Consider the following 18,329-nt stretch of genomic DNA (forward strand, 5'->3'; position numbering starts at 1 on the left):
GTGTTTTGTTTTGTTTTGAGGTTTTTTGATGTTGAAAAAGAATGTTTGAAAATATTTTTTACTCTGGAGTTCCCCCTTTTTCTCTTCTCCCACCCCCAATGACCAAATTGAATCTCAAATAAAACAGTTAAAATGAAATTTAAATCTCCCTGTTTTTTCCTCATATTTCTAAAGTTTGTTGTTTTTGAATGAGAGGAGCTGCTGCATTCAGCCAGTATTAAGCCAATATTCAACATGAACACAAGTCACGAAAATTGGTTGGATTTGAACAGTTAATAAACCAGGTGTCAGAATAGAAACGTGTATTTATTTAATGCACATGCTTGCTATCCATTGTTCAGACTCACAGAGCTAAAATCAAATCAAACACCAGCGTTTGCTGTCCGGAGAAGCACCACACAAAGACATACAGTTCGACCTTTAATCAATGCAGAAAAAGATCAACAGGAGTCACACTACAGAGGAGAAATAATACAGAGGGTAGGTACTGAAAAACTATTATTTGGAGACAAATACACCACATTTTCTTTACAATGGATTATATGTACATATTAAACTTGTTTTTAAGCGAAACAAAAGCTTTTTAGAGAAAGCATATACCAGTGAAACATGATCTGCCCTTGATAATTCTCAAAAGTTAATGTCTGCATATGTTTTATACAAAATAGATTTTCAAACAATATTTGGGTAGTGCAAATATTTTTAGATTCAAGCTGGTTGATTACTTTCACAAACAGTTTTTGTGTGTGAAAAAGACCGACTCCTATCCTATTCACAGTATTACACAATTTGACCAAAGCCGTCACGTTAGAGTAAAAAATGTGTCGGAAAGAAGTAAGAAAAAAAAACAAAATCCACACAAAAAATGTGTTTAAAAAATGAACTGTACATTTTTCACATAGGAGCTCCTTAGCTCACACTGACATAATGCTGAATCTGTGTGTATTTGCTTTGGTCACCTTGTCAAACATCAAATAGGTTTTTTGTGCAGTCTGGCTGGACCGATTACTGTTTCCTGAATATCCTGAAAAGTCTGGCCTGCAGAGATAAAGTTATACGTGAATCTCCTGTATGCAAATAGCTTATATCAGAAAAAAAAACTGAAATACGTAAGAGAAGTAAGCACATAAATGTTATGTGATGGTGATAGTTTATGTGTTTCTATTGCATATTCATTTGTCCTCCTCAAAAATGTACAAGAAGGTAAAAAGGATACATTTTTGAGCAAGATGAGGCAAGTGTGCGATTTCATGTATATAGTTATATATATATAGATACCTTTCTAAATGAACAGCAGCAGCAGAGATTTGGATACACTGAATGTGAAAGTAACCCACGAGTAACCCCTCTGCAGTTAATGAGGATGGTTTTCCACTATTTTGAATAAGCTTCAAAGAAAAATAACAAGCATGTTGTATGAGACTCAAGTATGAAAGACATCGGTGGCAGCAGATGCTTCAAACTTTGCTGATGTATCAACTTAGCTTTTTTTTTTCTCTTTTTTTATCCCGCACAAATAAACAGCATAAAACACAGAAGCAGACACATGAGGAAATCCAAACAGTTTTTGGTTCTTTTTGTCAGAACTAAACGTGGACAGCTACATACTGTGTGAATCAAAAACAACCTGAGCATGGGAGCGGTTTAAAATTCATGAGTGCTTTTGTTCTTGTTGTTGGGACAGAATTGCACTATTTTTCATATTAACTTTATCACTGAGCACTTTGCGGATGCTCACTTCACATAAATATCCAATTATTTATAAGTGACAGTTAGCTAACCCTTTATCTGTCAACAACTTTTGTTTGAAGTTAAATGAAATCCGTTTCACATTCATACAAAAACCTGGATTAGTTGATGCTTTAAACATAAACAAACACGCTGGGCGACAATCTCAACTGATGAAAATGTTGCAATGCATTTCAAATTCCTGTTTACTCCACACAGACAGAGACAGACCTGCATTAATGTGTGATTACACAAGACCTTTGTGTTATGAATAAAGCTCGGTTATCACTCAATAACGACATCAATCCGGTGGGCTCAAACTCAACATGATTCAGGACGTTTCCCTCTAATCAACAGACTAATTCATAAGCTTCACTGCGTGGATTTGTTTCCTACTGACCAACTTTCGGCATCACTGAAAACAGACAAAACAGGAGTTTGGCACTGAAATAGTTCCCAGAGATTAAAGGATCCATTTTGCTTGCCTCCCCCAGGCAGCAATGCTTCACTTCCACTGTGACAGGACTCTAGAAGGTGAACGATGAGAAGTGCTGTCAAACGCTGGGGCTCAACTACAAACAGACAATCAAACAGATGTGCAAATGTACTAAAGACACATAGACATCAGGGCAAATTGAAGGAGCTCAGCAGGAGGGGGTCAGAGGGTATCAGCAGGTGTGGGAGGTTTACAGGGTAATTAATCTGCCAACGCATGGTACCAAAGTGCCGTATACACAAGCTGTCTATCATACAAACTGTTGACTTTAAGAGGAATGCGTTAACATTTTGGCAAATACTCTTTTTCGCTTTCTTGCTGAGAGCAAGGTGTAGAAATCGATACCACTCGGGTCTGTACAACGAACGTTAAGCTGCAGCTGGTTAGCTTAGCTTTAGCATAAAGACTGGACAGCTGAGCTCGCCTTTTGAAGATAAAAACTGTTTACTGGCACCTCCACAGCTCAGCAATACACATGCTACTGTACAAAAAAATCTTTTACGACATTCAGCTTTTCTGGTGGGTTTTGTGGCAGACTATTTTTTGGCCGGGATAAATTACATCCTTGAAGCCTCCACTGGTTGCCTGGCAACTAGTGCTGGTCATACAATAGTCCGTTATATTAAAAGAGGCTGAACTGTTGTTTTTACAGGTTAATGAGCTGGTAGATGGATTTCGCTCCCTTTCAACAGAACCGAGCTAGCTCCTTCCAGTCTTCAAGTTGAGGTAAGTTAACCTACTGCTGCCCAACATTAACGGTACAGATCCGACAGTGGCATCAATCAGGGGTCAACCGATTATTGGTACGGCTGATTGTCGCATCTGATATTTAGTATTTTTCAAATTATTGGTATCATTTTATGTATTTTTTAAAGGATTTTTAAAAAACTGATTCCCTCTCTGCACTGCCAAAAAAAGTTATCTTTAGGTTAAACATGTAAAACATAAATGCAGGCATTTCAACTAAATTTTTATTTGAAGCTTCTGCTATTCTAATTTTTGACTCCCAGATTTTCATTCTAATTACAAATGTAAATTGATTGCAAGCATCTAATAATCGGTGTTGATATCAGCACTGCGATTGGCAGTGCCTCAATTTTTTTTGAAAATGATGATACTAGGGGTCGCCCTAGTATCATCATTTTCAAAAAAAATTGAGGCACTGTATTTCCCAAAATGTTCAACTTTAACAAAAATAGCAATATAACACTTCAATTTAAAAAAAAGTTATCTGAAGCATATGCTTTTTAAGAGCAGAGACATATTGTCGAAGAAGGATCATGAGTAGCAGAATCATGGCTGCATTTTTACCAAAGACTGTAAAAGAATTTCAAATGTGAAGGACGGTTATTTTCCAACCAGTTTGAGCCATATTAAAAACACAGAAATTAGTTTTCCTGATTAATTAAAAATGACAATCTTGCAAACACAACAAAATACGCCCTCTCACTTGTGATTGGTAGACGCAGGTATCTATCACATTCCACTACTGGACTACTGGGGCAGGAGTGGGGTGCTAAAAATGAAAGCAAAAAATGGGCTATTTCCTAATAGAAAAAGTTCTAACTTCCATCTAAGGTCATACAGTAAAGACTGGTACAATATAACAGCCTTTCTTCACAGTCTTTTAAAGCCTTTAGCAGAGTACAAAGTGCTCAAATCGCACTTAAGGACTTGTGTGCGGGAGATCGCATGAAAGGAAGTAGTCCTTGAATATTGTTTCGTAACAATAAGAATCGTTTCTACACATGAAGGATGGACTGAGCCACTGCTTCTGAAGATAAACACAGCCATTTAAAAAGGAAAACTTGCAACTGCATGTAATATAAAAAGTACAATCAACATATGATGAAGGTAGACCGTGGCAGGTTAAAGAGAAGTCCGGAAGGAAGAAAATGGCTAAGATGATATTTGAAGCAAAAAAGGCACGTTTTTTTCCCTTTTATAATAGAGGCGTGTAAACCTGGAAGAGGTGGCTTGTGGGAGAAACTGTCCTTTGAATGGTGGATGTCGGTTAATAGTTCCCCAGAATTGTTTATGTCAAAAGTTACTCGATCAAAGCAATGAAATATGCTTTTCAAATGACTAGAAAACAGAGTTTCCGCCCGGTGTGACTGAAACATTTTGTTATAACCTCCTATAAAAACTAAAAGTGGAACATACAGTCTAGAAGCCTACTTAAGAGCATGGTATTAAGCTTTGTTACCTCCCCAGGCAACAACGACCTGGAAAATTGTATAAACTGTTATAATTTGAAAATGTAGAAAATACTATCAGAACTTGTAAATAGATATTTGTTCTATCTATTTTAGATATCGTTCTGAATTCGAAGGTAAGAAACCTGAGACAACATTGATGTTAGCCTATTTCTCTTTCTGATTATCTCTTATCTTCCAAACGTTTCCTACTCTTTGTTATTCACTACATCTTAGACTGTTTAACAAAACAAAATGTCTTGTGCTCGCTGTCTGGGATCTACACAAACATCTCTGGTCTCTTCCTCCAGATCAGCGAGCCAAGTTGCATACTCGCTCCCAAAAACATCATTCACTCCTCGCCTTGGATCCTCAGTCCTTTTATCGTCGCTCTTCTAAGGGGGTGGTTGGGTGAGTTGGGCTGGGAAGGTGAGGTGATGTGGTGGGATTTTTAAGGCATTGTGTCTACTACGGGGGGATCAGTCATCTCTGGTGGAAGAGGAGGGGTTTCACGCTCCCGGCCTTGAATTTTGGTAACTGGTTGCTGATGATCTCCGCCAGCATCTCCGGGAACTCCACGCTCAGCGATTTATTCACAAAGGTGTAGAAGCAGAAGCTGAGCAATCCTCCGACCATCTGCAAACAGACAAGAGGGAGAGTGCCTTAGCAGATAATTAACATAAAACATCTCCCAAGAAATCACACAGAGCTTTCAACCAGAACCACTCTGAACCCGTAAACCCACCGGCAGATTTGAGCAGCATCTTATTAGAGAGAATGATGGGATTTTGAGCTTTCCGACAATCACAAACTAATCATGTGTGACATTCAGTGTCATTGGGAAAAACGACCAGATCCAATATGAGGATACTGCATTGAAAAATGAGTCCACAGTGCGAGAAAATGTGACAGGAGCAAAGAACAGCTACAAGCAGTATAGGGTCCAGAGAGTAATTCAAGTCCATTAGACATACAATTGCCAACACTGAGCACTTTGCAATGTTGATGATAAATTTTTGTCATGATTTTTAAGTGATTAGGGCTGCTCGATTATTTTAGTAATTGAGTATTATTAATTATTATTCTGGTGATTAATCAAGTAATCAGATTCCACGCTTGGCATGCGCGTTGCAGCATAAAAAACAGAAGTAAGTGCACTGTGCAACAGAAATAACTGTCCTGGCAGAACATCGGCGGACATAATAATAATAATAAATTTGATTTATAAAGCGCTTTTCCAAAAACTCAAAGACGCTGTACATAAAATACAATAAGATAAAACAAAACTGTTAATTAAAATCAATAGATAGTAAAACAAGTTCAAGATAAAATACAGAATCACTTAAGGAAAGCAGATCTAAAAAGGTGAGTCTTTAAAAGGGATTTAAATGTGGTGAGGTTGGTGCAGTCACGGAGGGCATGGGGGAGTGAGTTCCAGAGTGTGGCGGCGGCAATGGCGAAGGCTCTGTCCCCCCAATGTCGCCGGCTGGTCCTGTGCGGGATGGAAAGGAGGTTTGTGTGGGAGGAGCGGAGATTCCTGGGGGGGGTGTAGGGGAGGAGCAAATCGGTAAGGTAAGAGGGGGCAAGATTATGGATGGACTTGAAGGTGAGGAGAAGCAGTTTGTACTGGATGCGGTGTGAAATGGGGAGCCAATGGAGGTTCTGCAGGACGGGGGTGATATGGTCGTGAGAACAGGTTCGGGTGAGGAGTCGGGCAGCAGAGTTTTGAATGAGTTGAAGTTTATTGAGAACTTTGGAGGTGGAGCCGAAGAGAATGCTATTGCAGTAGTCAAGGCGGGAAGTGACGAAGGCATGAATGAGGGTTTCAGCGGCTGAGAAGGAGAGGAAGGGGCGGAGACGGGCGATGTTGCGGAGATGGAAATAGGCAGTTTTGGTGATTTGGACATCTGAGTGTATTGTACATATATAGTATAGTACAGGGGTATTCAACTAAAACTGAAAGCCATGGGAACCCCACATGTATTTAGTTGGTGATGCATAAATCACATAAATCTGTTTTTGTTTGGTCCGTTTAACTGCTGCTACTGCAGCTAATAAAACACAAATAAGAAAACTGATTAGTTTATTAGTATTTATTACAGAGAATATTCAATCAGTAACATTAGTTTCACTTTGATTTGGCCACACATTAAAGTGATTTCCTTCATTATGGGACAGTGTCAGACCTATATGCACTTTAAAACAATATCATGTTTGAAAATATGAATTGTGCAGCTGTCTGTTAGCAATAATCAGCTGAACTGATCGGCAAAATAAATACATTAACACATGTTCAACAGTTGTCTGCCAGCATTTCTGTCTTACAAAAGTTCCTGTTGCAGCTTTTTACAGTCATAAATTTTTCTATTCCTCATTGTGTTCTATTAAAACAACCTGTTCACGCTCGGTTGATTTTGTAAACTAGTTAAATGATGCATTAAATTCTCCTTGTGTGATGAGTTTGAAGCAGAAAGTCTGAGTTAACAAAGAAAGTTGAAAACCACCTTCCTACCTGTTAATTCTGACTGAAGTTTTAGTTTTTGTCGAGTCGACTCACACACAGAAAGCCTGACTATGTCAAACTGTCATCGTAGTTCAGCCTCTGATCTGTTAAATGCCGTAAACACTAGAAAAGCTGCACTGGTTAAAATAAAAGCACATTTAAAATCCCCTCATAATTTATTGATCATAGGTCCAGGTCCGTATAAGATGAAGTCTGGGTTCAGAATTGGGCCGCGGTCCGCGGTGACCTGGGGTCTAGTATGTAGTGGATTAAACGAAGCCTCACTCAATTCAGAGAATTTTGCCTCGAGGAATTTTAGTAATCGAATTACTCAAATAACTCGAAGAATCGTTTTAGCCCTGTAAATGACAACTAAATTAATAAGGTTTCTGAGTTGCACTGGGAGCACAAAATGTTTTACAGAATCTGTTTGGTGCAAACAGTTTTTTAAACCCCCGAGGACATCCTGAGGGTGGCTTTAGTTTTCTGTTGGTTTTGTGAACATAAATCACACAAACACCATAGCCTCTACTCATTCTCACAATCCCATACTGTTTTGGCTTTAATTTAATTTGATTTAAGTTGATAAAAACAATCTTTAATTGTTATACTTGGTGTGTCTCTCCTTTTGTTGTGACCCTCATGAGCCAGATCATAACATGGGAAATGTAGAATAAAGTATTTTGATGGAATGGAATGATTTTGAGCTAAATTTTGTTAAATTGACCACAAATGAGTAGTTCAAGGACCACCAGAGAGCTCAAAATCCATCAAGTGTATCTGTTGTTACAGATTCTAGCTCTAATAAATGGTGTAATTTTTTCCTATTTTATAAAAGATTACTGCCTGTCAAACAGCAGCGGTTTAGAGGGTTAAACTAACAAACTAATCAGATTAATCAGACAGCAGGTCACTGTTTAAGGATTGACGGAGAAAGCTACCAGCTACAACCTGTACTGCTGATGATACAGAAAGGGTCCCTGTACCTCATGCATGGAGTCCAGTAGCTTTGTGAGCTGGTAAAAACGCTGCCAGTTCTGGCTGGAGTTCTCCTCGCGCTTCACGATGGCTTTGCCCAGCTCCTTGATGTACGACATCCGAATCTCATCGAACACCGTCTGGCTCTTCAGGCCGTCCTTTGGCACTGCAGGAGAGGAGAAAGTCAACATTAACATCTGAGACAGACACAAGGAGGATGTACTCGACTATTCAGTGCCAATACTTTACACTTTACACATAACACTACCAGCTTTAGGATAGCAACCAATAAACACAGCAAAAACCAAAACCAGCACACTGAATGCAGCGATGTAGTCTGTAAGCTGTTTGACTGAATCTAACTTTTAAATTCCAGTTGGCACTTTTAATTCTTGTGTAATAGATAACAGTTATGAGAAAACACGATTCAGTATCGTCCACTTCTGTACTCAATAGGTAATCCACTTCATATTTATGATAACTGCATGTCAGTGAATCAGTTGGCAAAGTGCTGCAATGTGATGCATCGTCCTGTACATCCATTAACATCAACATTCTAGCAACTGTAGACAGTATAGCATTGGAATAATGGCATTTGCAATAATCCCATTAACACAGCCCTGCCTTCAGCATGTGATAGAGGAAGAAGGAGTCTGTAAAGCGTCTGACCTGTGCTGAGCAGAAGCAGGACCTTCATGCACAGGTACTCGTCGTGGGAAACCTGCAGCCGGACAAACTCGCTAGAAATCTTCAGCATCTGCTCGCACTGGTCGGCCATGTAGGGCAGCTTCATCCGCTCCCTATACGTTCAGACAGAAACAGCTCAAAAAGCATGTACGTATTTCTCCTTAGATCATAGCTGATTTGCTAGCTTGTGTAGTCTCAGCTTTGGCAATGAAGCAGCTCCCTGTCATATATCTGTGGATTTAAAGTTGTGGATTCTACTTAAAATCATTCCTTCAGAATTCAGTGTCACTTCAAGGAATAGATTCTTGACCAATATTCAAGGATTCTGGGTGCCTCAATTTACTTCGGGATTAATAAAGTATATTTTGATTTTGATTGATTTTGATTAAACCACCAAAGATGGCTTGGCAAACTGTCTGCTGTGATTAAACGCCAAAAAACAATCTGACAAAATATAGGCTTTAGCTGCATTTTGTTTGGAGGCTGATTGACAAATACAGAACATAAACTCATCAGGCATTAATTATGATCATGTTAGCTTTCAGCTTCTGATTATAAACAAAAAATGAAAAAACAACAACAAAAGGCCTATTACAGCCCTGAGCGTGGTAGCTGTGCTGACGGCTCACTGCACTCAGAGCGGAGTCATCAAGTCTATAAGATGGATGAACAGCTGACAGACACGGTTTGATTCTTGGGAGATACGGGCATGGCAGAGAGCAGAAAGCTGCACTTATGGACTGCAAACAGGTGTATATGGTGGGAAAAAATATCAAAGACTGGGAAAGATCACATCACTTGGATCTTTCACTTCACTTGGAGAAAGTGGAGTCGACTTAATTCGGAAATGTTAATCTAGTCCTGCTTTTGATATCAAGTCAAACGAAGAGGATCAGACTTACAGACTTAATACAATACATACTCATTGATGACAAGGTCTGGCGCAAAGCACAGCATGTTGCCGTTGCACTGTTGGTAAGACCTCCATCCCAGACCAAAAGACATGAGGAAGAGCCAGGAGCACTGCAGTAGAGTCATCTGGTCATCAAGGTGCAGGTTCCTGAATCCTAAAAGGAGGGACGTGGAAACACTTCAACCAGCTGCTAATACAGTCGCACTGTGTGTAGTGGCAATTTAAAATGTAGTTTTAAAAAAAATGTATTTGGTAAAATCAGAATCTGATTGATACAACTGCATTTGACCTCATTTGAAACAATTTTTTTGTCCAACTGAGCTCTTATCTGCTGAATGTGCCCACGTGTCAGCTTAGTGCCAGGTGGAGCAGATCCAGATGCAGTGTCAGTTTACACAAATCAAAGCAGACGAGACACCTGTTTTTCACTGCACCAACACAGTACTAGAGCTTCTGTCAAAATAAAATGTAACCGCACATGACAGCTGCATTTAGGGTTGTAGGTGGCATCACACAACACGTGAAATGCAAAACAATGAAAACGGCACACATACTAAACTCAGCTTCAAGTATCTTTGTTCAGTGGATATCGAATAGTGATGTACCTGAACGACAATGTCGTCAGTCGGATTGTATTAGGAATTTTACTACGATGATTTCATTTTTTTATGTTTTTGTTATGCAGAAACAAAATGTAGGGCTACCATATGGATTTGCCAGAATAATGAGCCACGCATGTATTTCTGTTTAAATGAAGCTCTTTTAGCCTAATTCTTTATTTCATTTTAAATCAGCTGTATATTAATAAACATAAATAACTGGATCTGGGCCTGCTCTCCAGTGATGAGGGGTAGACACCAGAAACACACTAAAGAACATTTAGAAAGCTGAAAACTTCAGCATGTATCAACACTTAATGGCTGATTATATTAACCTAATCACCCCGGTTGCTTTGTACTTAACCGTGGCTGAAGCCATGTGGTGGCAACATTACTTCCTTACAAACAAGAGTCACTTATTTCCTATCACACTGGACCTACACGACACACAGATTACCCACAAGGTCCATTGTAGGTAAAGGTTCAGCCGACAACAAAGAGCATTCACTCCATCTCAGGTTTCAACTTATCTCTCACAATGAGCGCACAACATGCTGTCAAGTGGATAAATAAACACTCAACTCGGACAATCTGAGTGGAATGGAGTGGATGTTAGACTGATGCTTCGAAGCACATACTTTTAGGGGGCAACCTTTATATCAAGTTCTACATTTACATCTTGGAGTTCACATGCAGAGAGGTAATGAATACAAAAAAAGAACACCCCATTTGTCGACAAAAAATGTCTTGGAAAATTGTTGCCACTGCAGATTCGCCTCGATACATCACGTTTTCTGTTAAAATATTCACTAGTATCAATTTAATCTTACCATTTACACTTCCTACCACTAACCTGGTAGAGCCTTGGCCCACTTGACAGCAGAGATGACCTGCCGGCCACCCAGCCTGTTGAGGGTGGTCATGAGGCGGGTGGAGGTATCGGGCAGGGTGCTGTCGTAGCCGGCGTAGATGGTGTCCGGCTCGATGGCCTTCAGCAGGGACAGCATTGTGGGGACAAGTTGAGGCATACACTTGGGCACAAGGGAACGAGCCTCAATTGGCAGAGAAGGTGTCACCTCGGGCGGGTTGCTCATGTTGGCACCCTTTAAGCGATTCAACTTCTTGGTTTTGCGAGCTTCAAAAGAGAAAACGGGGATGAACATGAGGGGAAGAGTTTAGTCACACAGGGAGAAAAGGCAAACAGGAGGAAGGAGCAATTAACACAACTCAAGTCTTCCCCGTTTGGCATAATCACAGCGGTTAATATGTACCTTCCAGGTTCATGCCTGCCATCAGACACTTGCGGAAGCGGCACGCAGGGCAGTTCTTCCTCCTGATCTTGTCTATTATGCAGTCATTCCTCCCGGCACACAGGTAATTATGCTGCCCTGAGGCACACAGATGTGAAAGATTTGTCTGTTATTCACCATCATTGCTAGGCCAAACACTGCAGAGGGAAAACCTAATGAGATACACGGTCAGATATTTTGATCATGGGTTAAAAATAAAATCATAATGACTCCAGTGTTTTAATGGAAATTGATTTAATGGTTTCATATGGTTTTGCACCTTCCACTGCTCTCTTGAAGAAGACCTTGCAGCTGCCACAGGTGAGAACGCCATAGTGGCAGCCTGAAGCCTCGTCCGAGCAAACCAGACAGATTTTATGACCTCCGCTCTTTCCCTGTGCCGAGGATGCAGCGGTGCCCCCTTCTTGTCTAGAGGCAGAATTGGAGGGAGAAGGTGGAAAAAGAGCATAAAACGCAACACTTTATGAAATATGTTTTACAAAATATGATGCACTGACATAACCAGTGAATGGCAAAAGTGTCACTTCATATTATCACTTAGGTGTGCAGGCATTTTAGTCAAATTCATATCAATGTTAATAGTGTATTTCTACAGGATTCTTTTTTGATAGCTTAACCATGTTCCTAAAAGCAGCCTCTGAGTTTTTAAGGGTTCAGCTGTAGTTCATATTTACAGTTCGGCACTCAACCTTTAAATAAATTAACTGCACAAGTACACTTCACATACATACATACAGACACTGCAGTCAGATTGAATGTGTTCCTTGTGTGCATTTTTCCTCAATTTAGGTTTCAGTTTCAACATCATGGGCGAAGAATAGTGAGTCCCATTGTGCTCATTTGGGCCTTGAAAGCCTAAATTATCTCAAGATCTGTGGTCACTTCCTAAACCCAGTGGTTGTCATGAAACAGCCCCTCTTCCTTTGATTGAACCACAACCGTTTCCAGACCCCGTCAACACTGGACAGAAATGCAATTTTTCACAACTGCCACTAGAGGACGTCAGGCTTTGCTGCATCCATGCGTCAAAGGTCTACACCCCCTTTGTAACCTAGTGGCCACAGCAACAAAACAACAACAGCGCCCACCCTGAGTGGATACTGAGCCCGAGACATGCGATAACTGTCAGTCTGTCCACGTCTGGACACATCTGCCACCGCAAGGAAAACAAACAGTTCTATTTGATAGGAACCACTGTGAACTGTCAATACACACTAACGCCCTTATACTCCTACAACAAGAGGGCATTAGCATGAAGGCAGGCCAGGCCCCAGCAGTCAATGGGTGTCACATGATGGGGAAAACCTGACTTAAACATCAAAGCAACAAGTCCTGACGCATTCAGCAGCTGGTCAAAAAAACCCCAAAAAACATCAGCGTGCTGTCTATCTGTGACGGGGCTGAGAGCTTTCTGCACTCCACTGCAAACACGCTGTGGTCGATAAGTCTGTCCATTACGGATATTCAGTAGGAATGGGTGGTAGTTTGTGAGCATTCATTTCCTGAGTGTGTTTCACCGCATTGTTTCCTATAGCTTAAAGAGTCTTTACCCCCCAGTCTTGTTTTGGTTGGGAAATGTGGATGCCGCAACCTGGGGTGCTCACAAAACACCATCTTCCTGGTCCACTGTAAAAGGTGAAAACTGGGGCAGACTTACTTGAGAACACACAGCAACTATTCTAACTGTTTCTAATAAATCTGACTGATATCTTTAAAAAAAAAAAAACAGAACACTGCTGAGACATTAGTTTTTAAAAACAATTGTATTCAGTCACAGTCCAGATGTATCTAAAACAGTCATTTATGATTGTTTGAGGAGGGCAATCTGAGCAGAAGGAATAATTTTATAACTAGTTATAGCTGCAGTGAAAATCAAAGACTTTCTTTTAGACTTGAAAATTTAATTCATCATTCTTACTAAAAAAAAAAAACAAACAAACAAAAAAAACCTACACAAGTACATTACTTGCACAGACAGAAATGGCATCTTTCAGTCATTTATATAAGTAGAATTAGCAAATACAAGATTAATATCAAAATCCAACAAATCCAACAGCATCATCTTTGGTACTTTATCTGAATCATTAATTATGAAACCGTTAACCAAGCTTCACAAAGGAAACGATCAAAAAAAAGTGTTTTTTAAATGTGATTGTATGTAGGGTGTTAGGTAATACAACATGTCTGTATTTTGATTCTGTATACGTGAAGACAGACAACAGGTGGTCTCTTATTTCTTCTCTTGGCAATTACAGACATCAAAAACATGCTTTGCTATACACGTGTTAAGACAAATTAATCAATATTTTTACATTTTACATTAACAATGAATCAAATCCTTATATGCAACATGAAAGAAATGTCTAACATGGATAGTCTTACTAAAAACCTATACTTAAGTCTGCCGTTCATCTACAAAGTGTTTTAGAATTTTTCTGTACATTTTTTGGCACTTTATAATTTGCTTCATTCTCTCCACACTCATCGCACTCATCTGTAGCTGGTAGTGGTTCTCAGCAAAACAGCTCTAAAAACCCACTGTGTTCCATGCCCTCGACCAACACAGTGGAGCTAAAGATATATTTATTTCCCTCACCAAGCAAAGATGACCAAAAAATATCAAGAGGGTCAAGATTTAGAAAAATGCCTCCAAATAAATATTAATGTTGTTCCTCGTGTCTACTGGATGTGTAAAGAAGCCACTGTTTTCCAACACACCTCCTGTTCGAACTTCACAACTGTTTACAACTTTTTATGCTGATAAGTCAATATTGTATTTAAAACTCGTTCCATGGTTTACAGTTTCACTGGTGCATTTAAAAGAAAAGCCACTGGCAGGGTGTCAGAAGTAGTACAGAAAGCTTCAGGATGGATGTGGATCAGAGGGGACAAGACTGGGAAATGATCAGGTTGCCTGAATGAAGGTGTCTGAAATACCTCATCAGCTACTATCATTGATGGTCTGCTCAAATGCATCATTAGGAATATGTATAGAGACATGTACATATATGATACAACTATAGCAATATGTGCTTCATTAAGTAGCACATATTGCTGTGTATGAAAATTACAATGTATCAAATGTAAACGGCCATGGAAGGACATCATGAAAACGTAAAGGACCATTGCATGAACAAACCCAAACCATGCTCCATCTTTCGCTCATATACAACCTATCATATCCCTTGATAATGGAGTGTACTTCTCCCTGTTGCTCTCCCCGTTGGATGCTGTGCAGGTATCCCGAGGTGCGCTACTCCAGGTTGCCTGAGAGCCTCATCACAACTATCTGTGCCCTCTGACCTCCCCTGACTGACCGCCTTTATTGCTACCACTAAGAGACTTTATTTTGGGGTATGCACGAAGGCCGGTGTGGGGTTCTGGTGACACCTCGTCTTGGCCAGCCACTTGAAATTTTAACCTCAGTGCACTGTGACAGGCTTGCTTTGGCCACCGTCCACACGGCTGTAGATTTTACTTCTCTTTCTTGTAACATGGCTCATTCCTTCATACTTATTAATTTTACTTATGTACGAGTGTGGGGTTTTTTTGTTTGTTTTTTTTTGTATGTGTGTGTTTTTCATTGTTGAGTTAACATTCAAATTGTTACCCATACCATCTGTGGGCGGCTGTGGCTCAGGTGGTAGAGCGGGTCGTCCAATGATCGAAGAGTCGCCGGTTCGGTTCCCGTTCTGTCCTAGTCATTGTGCTGTTGTGTCCTTGGGCAAGACACTTTACCCACCTTGCCTCCAGTGCGGCTACTCACACTGGTGTATGAATGCGTGTGAATGTTGGTGGTGGTTGGAGGGGCTGTAGGCGCAGATTGGCAGCCACACTTCCGTCAGTCTGCCCCAGGGCAGCTGTGGCTACAAATGTAGTTTACCACCACCAGAGTGAGAATGTGTGAGTGAATGAATAATGGATCCATTGCACGTTGCTCTTCTACACTCTGAAGATAGTTTGCAATGACTAAGATTGCATGTTTAGGATTTGGGTCACAGAATGAATTTGGGACCAATCGAATGTGCTCCTGATTGTACTTGATTATGGATTATGGATAAGAATCAAAAGAACCTAAGTGACTAAAGCTTTTGCACATTACTGCATGCATGCACACACCCATTCAAAAGCCCATCAAGCCCCAAAGGGAGGGTGTGGTGACCAAAGGGTGGGTGGAGAAGGATAATTAGTTCCAAGTGATGATGTAAGAGGGTGCGGAGGGGTAACCAGTTTGTCCTTCACTAGCCCACTGGAAAGGTGTCAGCAGGACAACTTTACTAGAAGGCTTTAGACTACTGGTTTAAATCCAATTACTGCAGCTACTATATGCTTCCAACAAAAACAACAACAACAAGCCTGAAATGAAGTCACCGCTGTCCAGTGCTAAGAAATTCAATCAGGGACCAGCTGATGATATTCGACTACGCCATAAGACAAGCTACAAATCTGTTTTTGTGGATTGTCAGACACAAACCATTCAGAACTGCACAGCAGTGTGGTTTCCTCTTTCTGAAACCATCTGTTGAAGTGAGTGTTCGCTATCAACAGGAAGTTCTCGCATTCCCTCCGAGTTTACTATCGGTCAGAGCTCCACCGCAGCACAAAGGCACAGACACTTCAAGATGGGCCTTGACTTTTAACAAGAGCATCGCAGAGAAAGTTAACAACTTAAGTCTCTGGGTGTGTGATCAATCAGCCCGGGTTTTAATGACGCAGGCCATGTCACTCACTTACGATAATGTCGGTGTCCCAGTGCCCTGCTTAACAATTCATAATCCCTTTTCATCCATGAGCGTTGAGTGGCTTGGCAGGCCCCTACTCCACGTAACCCACCGTCTTTCTCAGTTCAGATGAGCAGCCGTTTTTTGTACAATGCCCAGCTATTGTTCTTGTAAGGTGACAGATGGTTTTGTGCTTGTGCCCTTATTCCACATATTAGCCTGAATGACGTACTTGACCTACATTAGAGCCAACCATTGCAAATGAGACATCCGACGGAAATTTCTTTTATTCCTTGATGGTAATCACAAATACTGACACAGTTTATCTGCAAACATCTGGTGATCTTAATCAAAAATTTGTGAGCGTGAGGAGAAGAGCAGGGAAAGAGCATAAGGAAGTGCTCCTTCCCCGAGGTAAGAGCCACCAAAATAGAAAGGAGAACTGGTCTGCACGCTCTGAATCATTCTCACATGCAGAACAACAAGACACGCTCTATGAGGGAGTGGAGAGAGTAGGTTTCACTGGGCAGGCCTTCTCTAAAAATATCTGCCTTGTGTGCTCTCCAATTATACCAGTATGCTTTTATAGATATATTACATTTGTGCAACATCTTTACTCATGAGCCACACTGTCACAGCAAACTAACACAATGGAGACAGACCACCCTTTGGTGCAGTCTTACGTCAACATCAAGTGTTTTTATGGCCACTGCATTGGTTCATTATACGGGCCATTAGAGAGAAACATGCGATACTTTGGATGGTTTCTCAACAGTGCCATTGTCTGTAAAGAGCCATTGTCCCTCCTTCACGCTGTACTGACAAACCTTTTTCAATTAAAGTGATATTTTGTAGCCCAAAGCAGTAACTACTACTTGGCTTCAAACACCAGAAGAGGAAACTAAGCCTAAGTCATGACTGAGCGAAAGAAAAACAGCCCCAAAGGACTTGAGTTTCCATATTAGTTTCCATAATAGGAGCCGTTAGCAACTGTGTGTAGGTGGGAGGTGGCTTCCTGGCCTGTAAAATGAATTGGAGGCTGGCTCCTGCTACTGTGTGCATAACCGTAATACCTTTAGCTGGATACTGCTGGATGTGGGAAGAACCCACTCTGCTGACTCAACAACTGTGCAGAAAAGTAACAAGAGCACAAACAACACACAAACTTAGCTATATCCTCTTAGCCTCAATATGGGGAATTCCTATAAGCCTACTCAGTGTGAAAACAACAAGAAGCAAATATAGAAAAAGCAAAACTGCGGTTATAGGGGAATGCAGTAATAACATTAATGCGACTGGAATGGCAGGCATTTGATCTGGTGTATTCACTCGGCGCCAGATGTGGGAAGGCGGGAGGGAAAGTAGGTCAGAAGAGTGAGAGCTTCACGGCATTGCTCTGTGGTCCGCCTTCCTGCCTGCCACAGCGCTCATGACACACCCACATGCACACACATGCGCACACCTCCACACTCATGCATAATACACAAAGCTAACAGACACACACGTCACGTACACACACACACACACACACACACACACACACACACACACACACACACACACACACACACACACACACACACACACACACACACAAGTGGAGTCATAAAAGGTGATTTACAGCAGCTGAAAACTTCTGCTGACAGTCAAGGTCTCTGCCCTTGGTTGCAGGAAGCAAAAATAAGGGATGGACAGACAGAGAGAGACAGACAGACAGCGAGTGAGCCAGAGAAAGGACAAGCGAGCGAGGTGAGGGGTGTGTCAAAGCAAGACTGAGCACTGAGCAAAGACTACTGTCTAAATACAGAGCATAGAGAGAGCTCAGAATATTCAATATATATATCCAATATGCTGAATATAAGCTGTGTATAAATACATATAGCTATATATAAATGTACTACAGACCATAAACTACTCATGTATCAAACCAGGCACCAAACCACAGCTCTGATCTGACAGCTGTGATACACCATTTTTGCCATTTTTGCTTTACCAGCACCACTTGAATCTACAGTCTGGCTTTAGTTAAAGCCCTACAATGAGGGCCTATCACTTGCTGCAAGGGTTAGTCAGTTTTTATACTTGAAGCTGAGACAGAATTATTACCTGGTAAACGCCCAGCTCCACTATTAAGTTCAGTTAGTCATCAGGACACTCACATGTTCAACAGATTTCTACAATGTGCTGCAAGCATGTGCA

The 18,329-nt window shown here is 40.8% G+C and overlaps 1 protein-coding gene across 3 annotated transcripts in view; it reads right to left on the reverse strand.

Annotated features, from left to right (window-relative positions):
• Positions 1–407: 407 nt before the first annotated feature.
• nr3c1 (nuclear receptor subfamily 3, group C, member 1 (glucocorticoid receptor)) overlaps positions 408–18,329 on the reverse strand; it is a 28,114-nt gene continuing 10,192 nt past the window's right edge. For all 3 annotated transcript variants that reach the window (XM_035945905.2, XM_023265151.3, XM_035945906.2), the window contains 7 exons: positions 11,669–11,817; positions 11,371–11,487; positions 10,953–11,234; positions 9,510–9,654; positions 8,570–8,700; positions 7,909–8,066; positions 408–5,055 (listed from right to left, as the gene is read on the reverse strand). In XM_035945905.2, coding sequence (XP_035801798.1) covers positions 4,903–5,055; positions 7,909–8,066; positions 8,570–8,700; positions 9,510–9,654; positions 10,953–11,234; positions 11,371–11,487; positions 11,669–11,817 — 1,135 coding nt within the window. In that variant the 3' untranslated portion in view covers positions 408–4,902. The remainder of the gene's footprint in view (positions 5,056–7,908; positions 8,067–8,569; positions 8,701–9,509; positions 9,655–10,952; positions 11,235–11,370; positions 11,488–11,668; positions 11,818–18,329) is intronic.

The sequence above is a fragment of the Amphiprion ocellaris genome, chromosome 13 (assembly GCF_022539595.1).
Source record: "Amphiprion ocellaris isolate individual 3 ecotype Okinawa chromosome 13, ASM2253959v1, whole genome shotgun sequence".
NCBI lineage: Eukaryota > Metazoa > Chordata > Actinopteri > Pomacentridae > Amphiprion > Amphiprion ocellaris.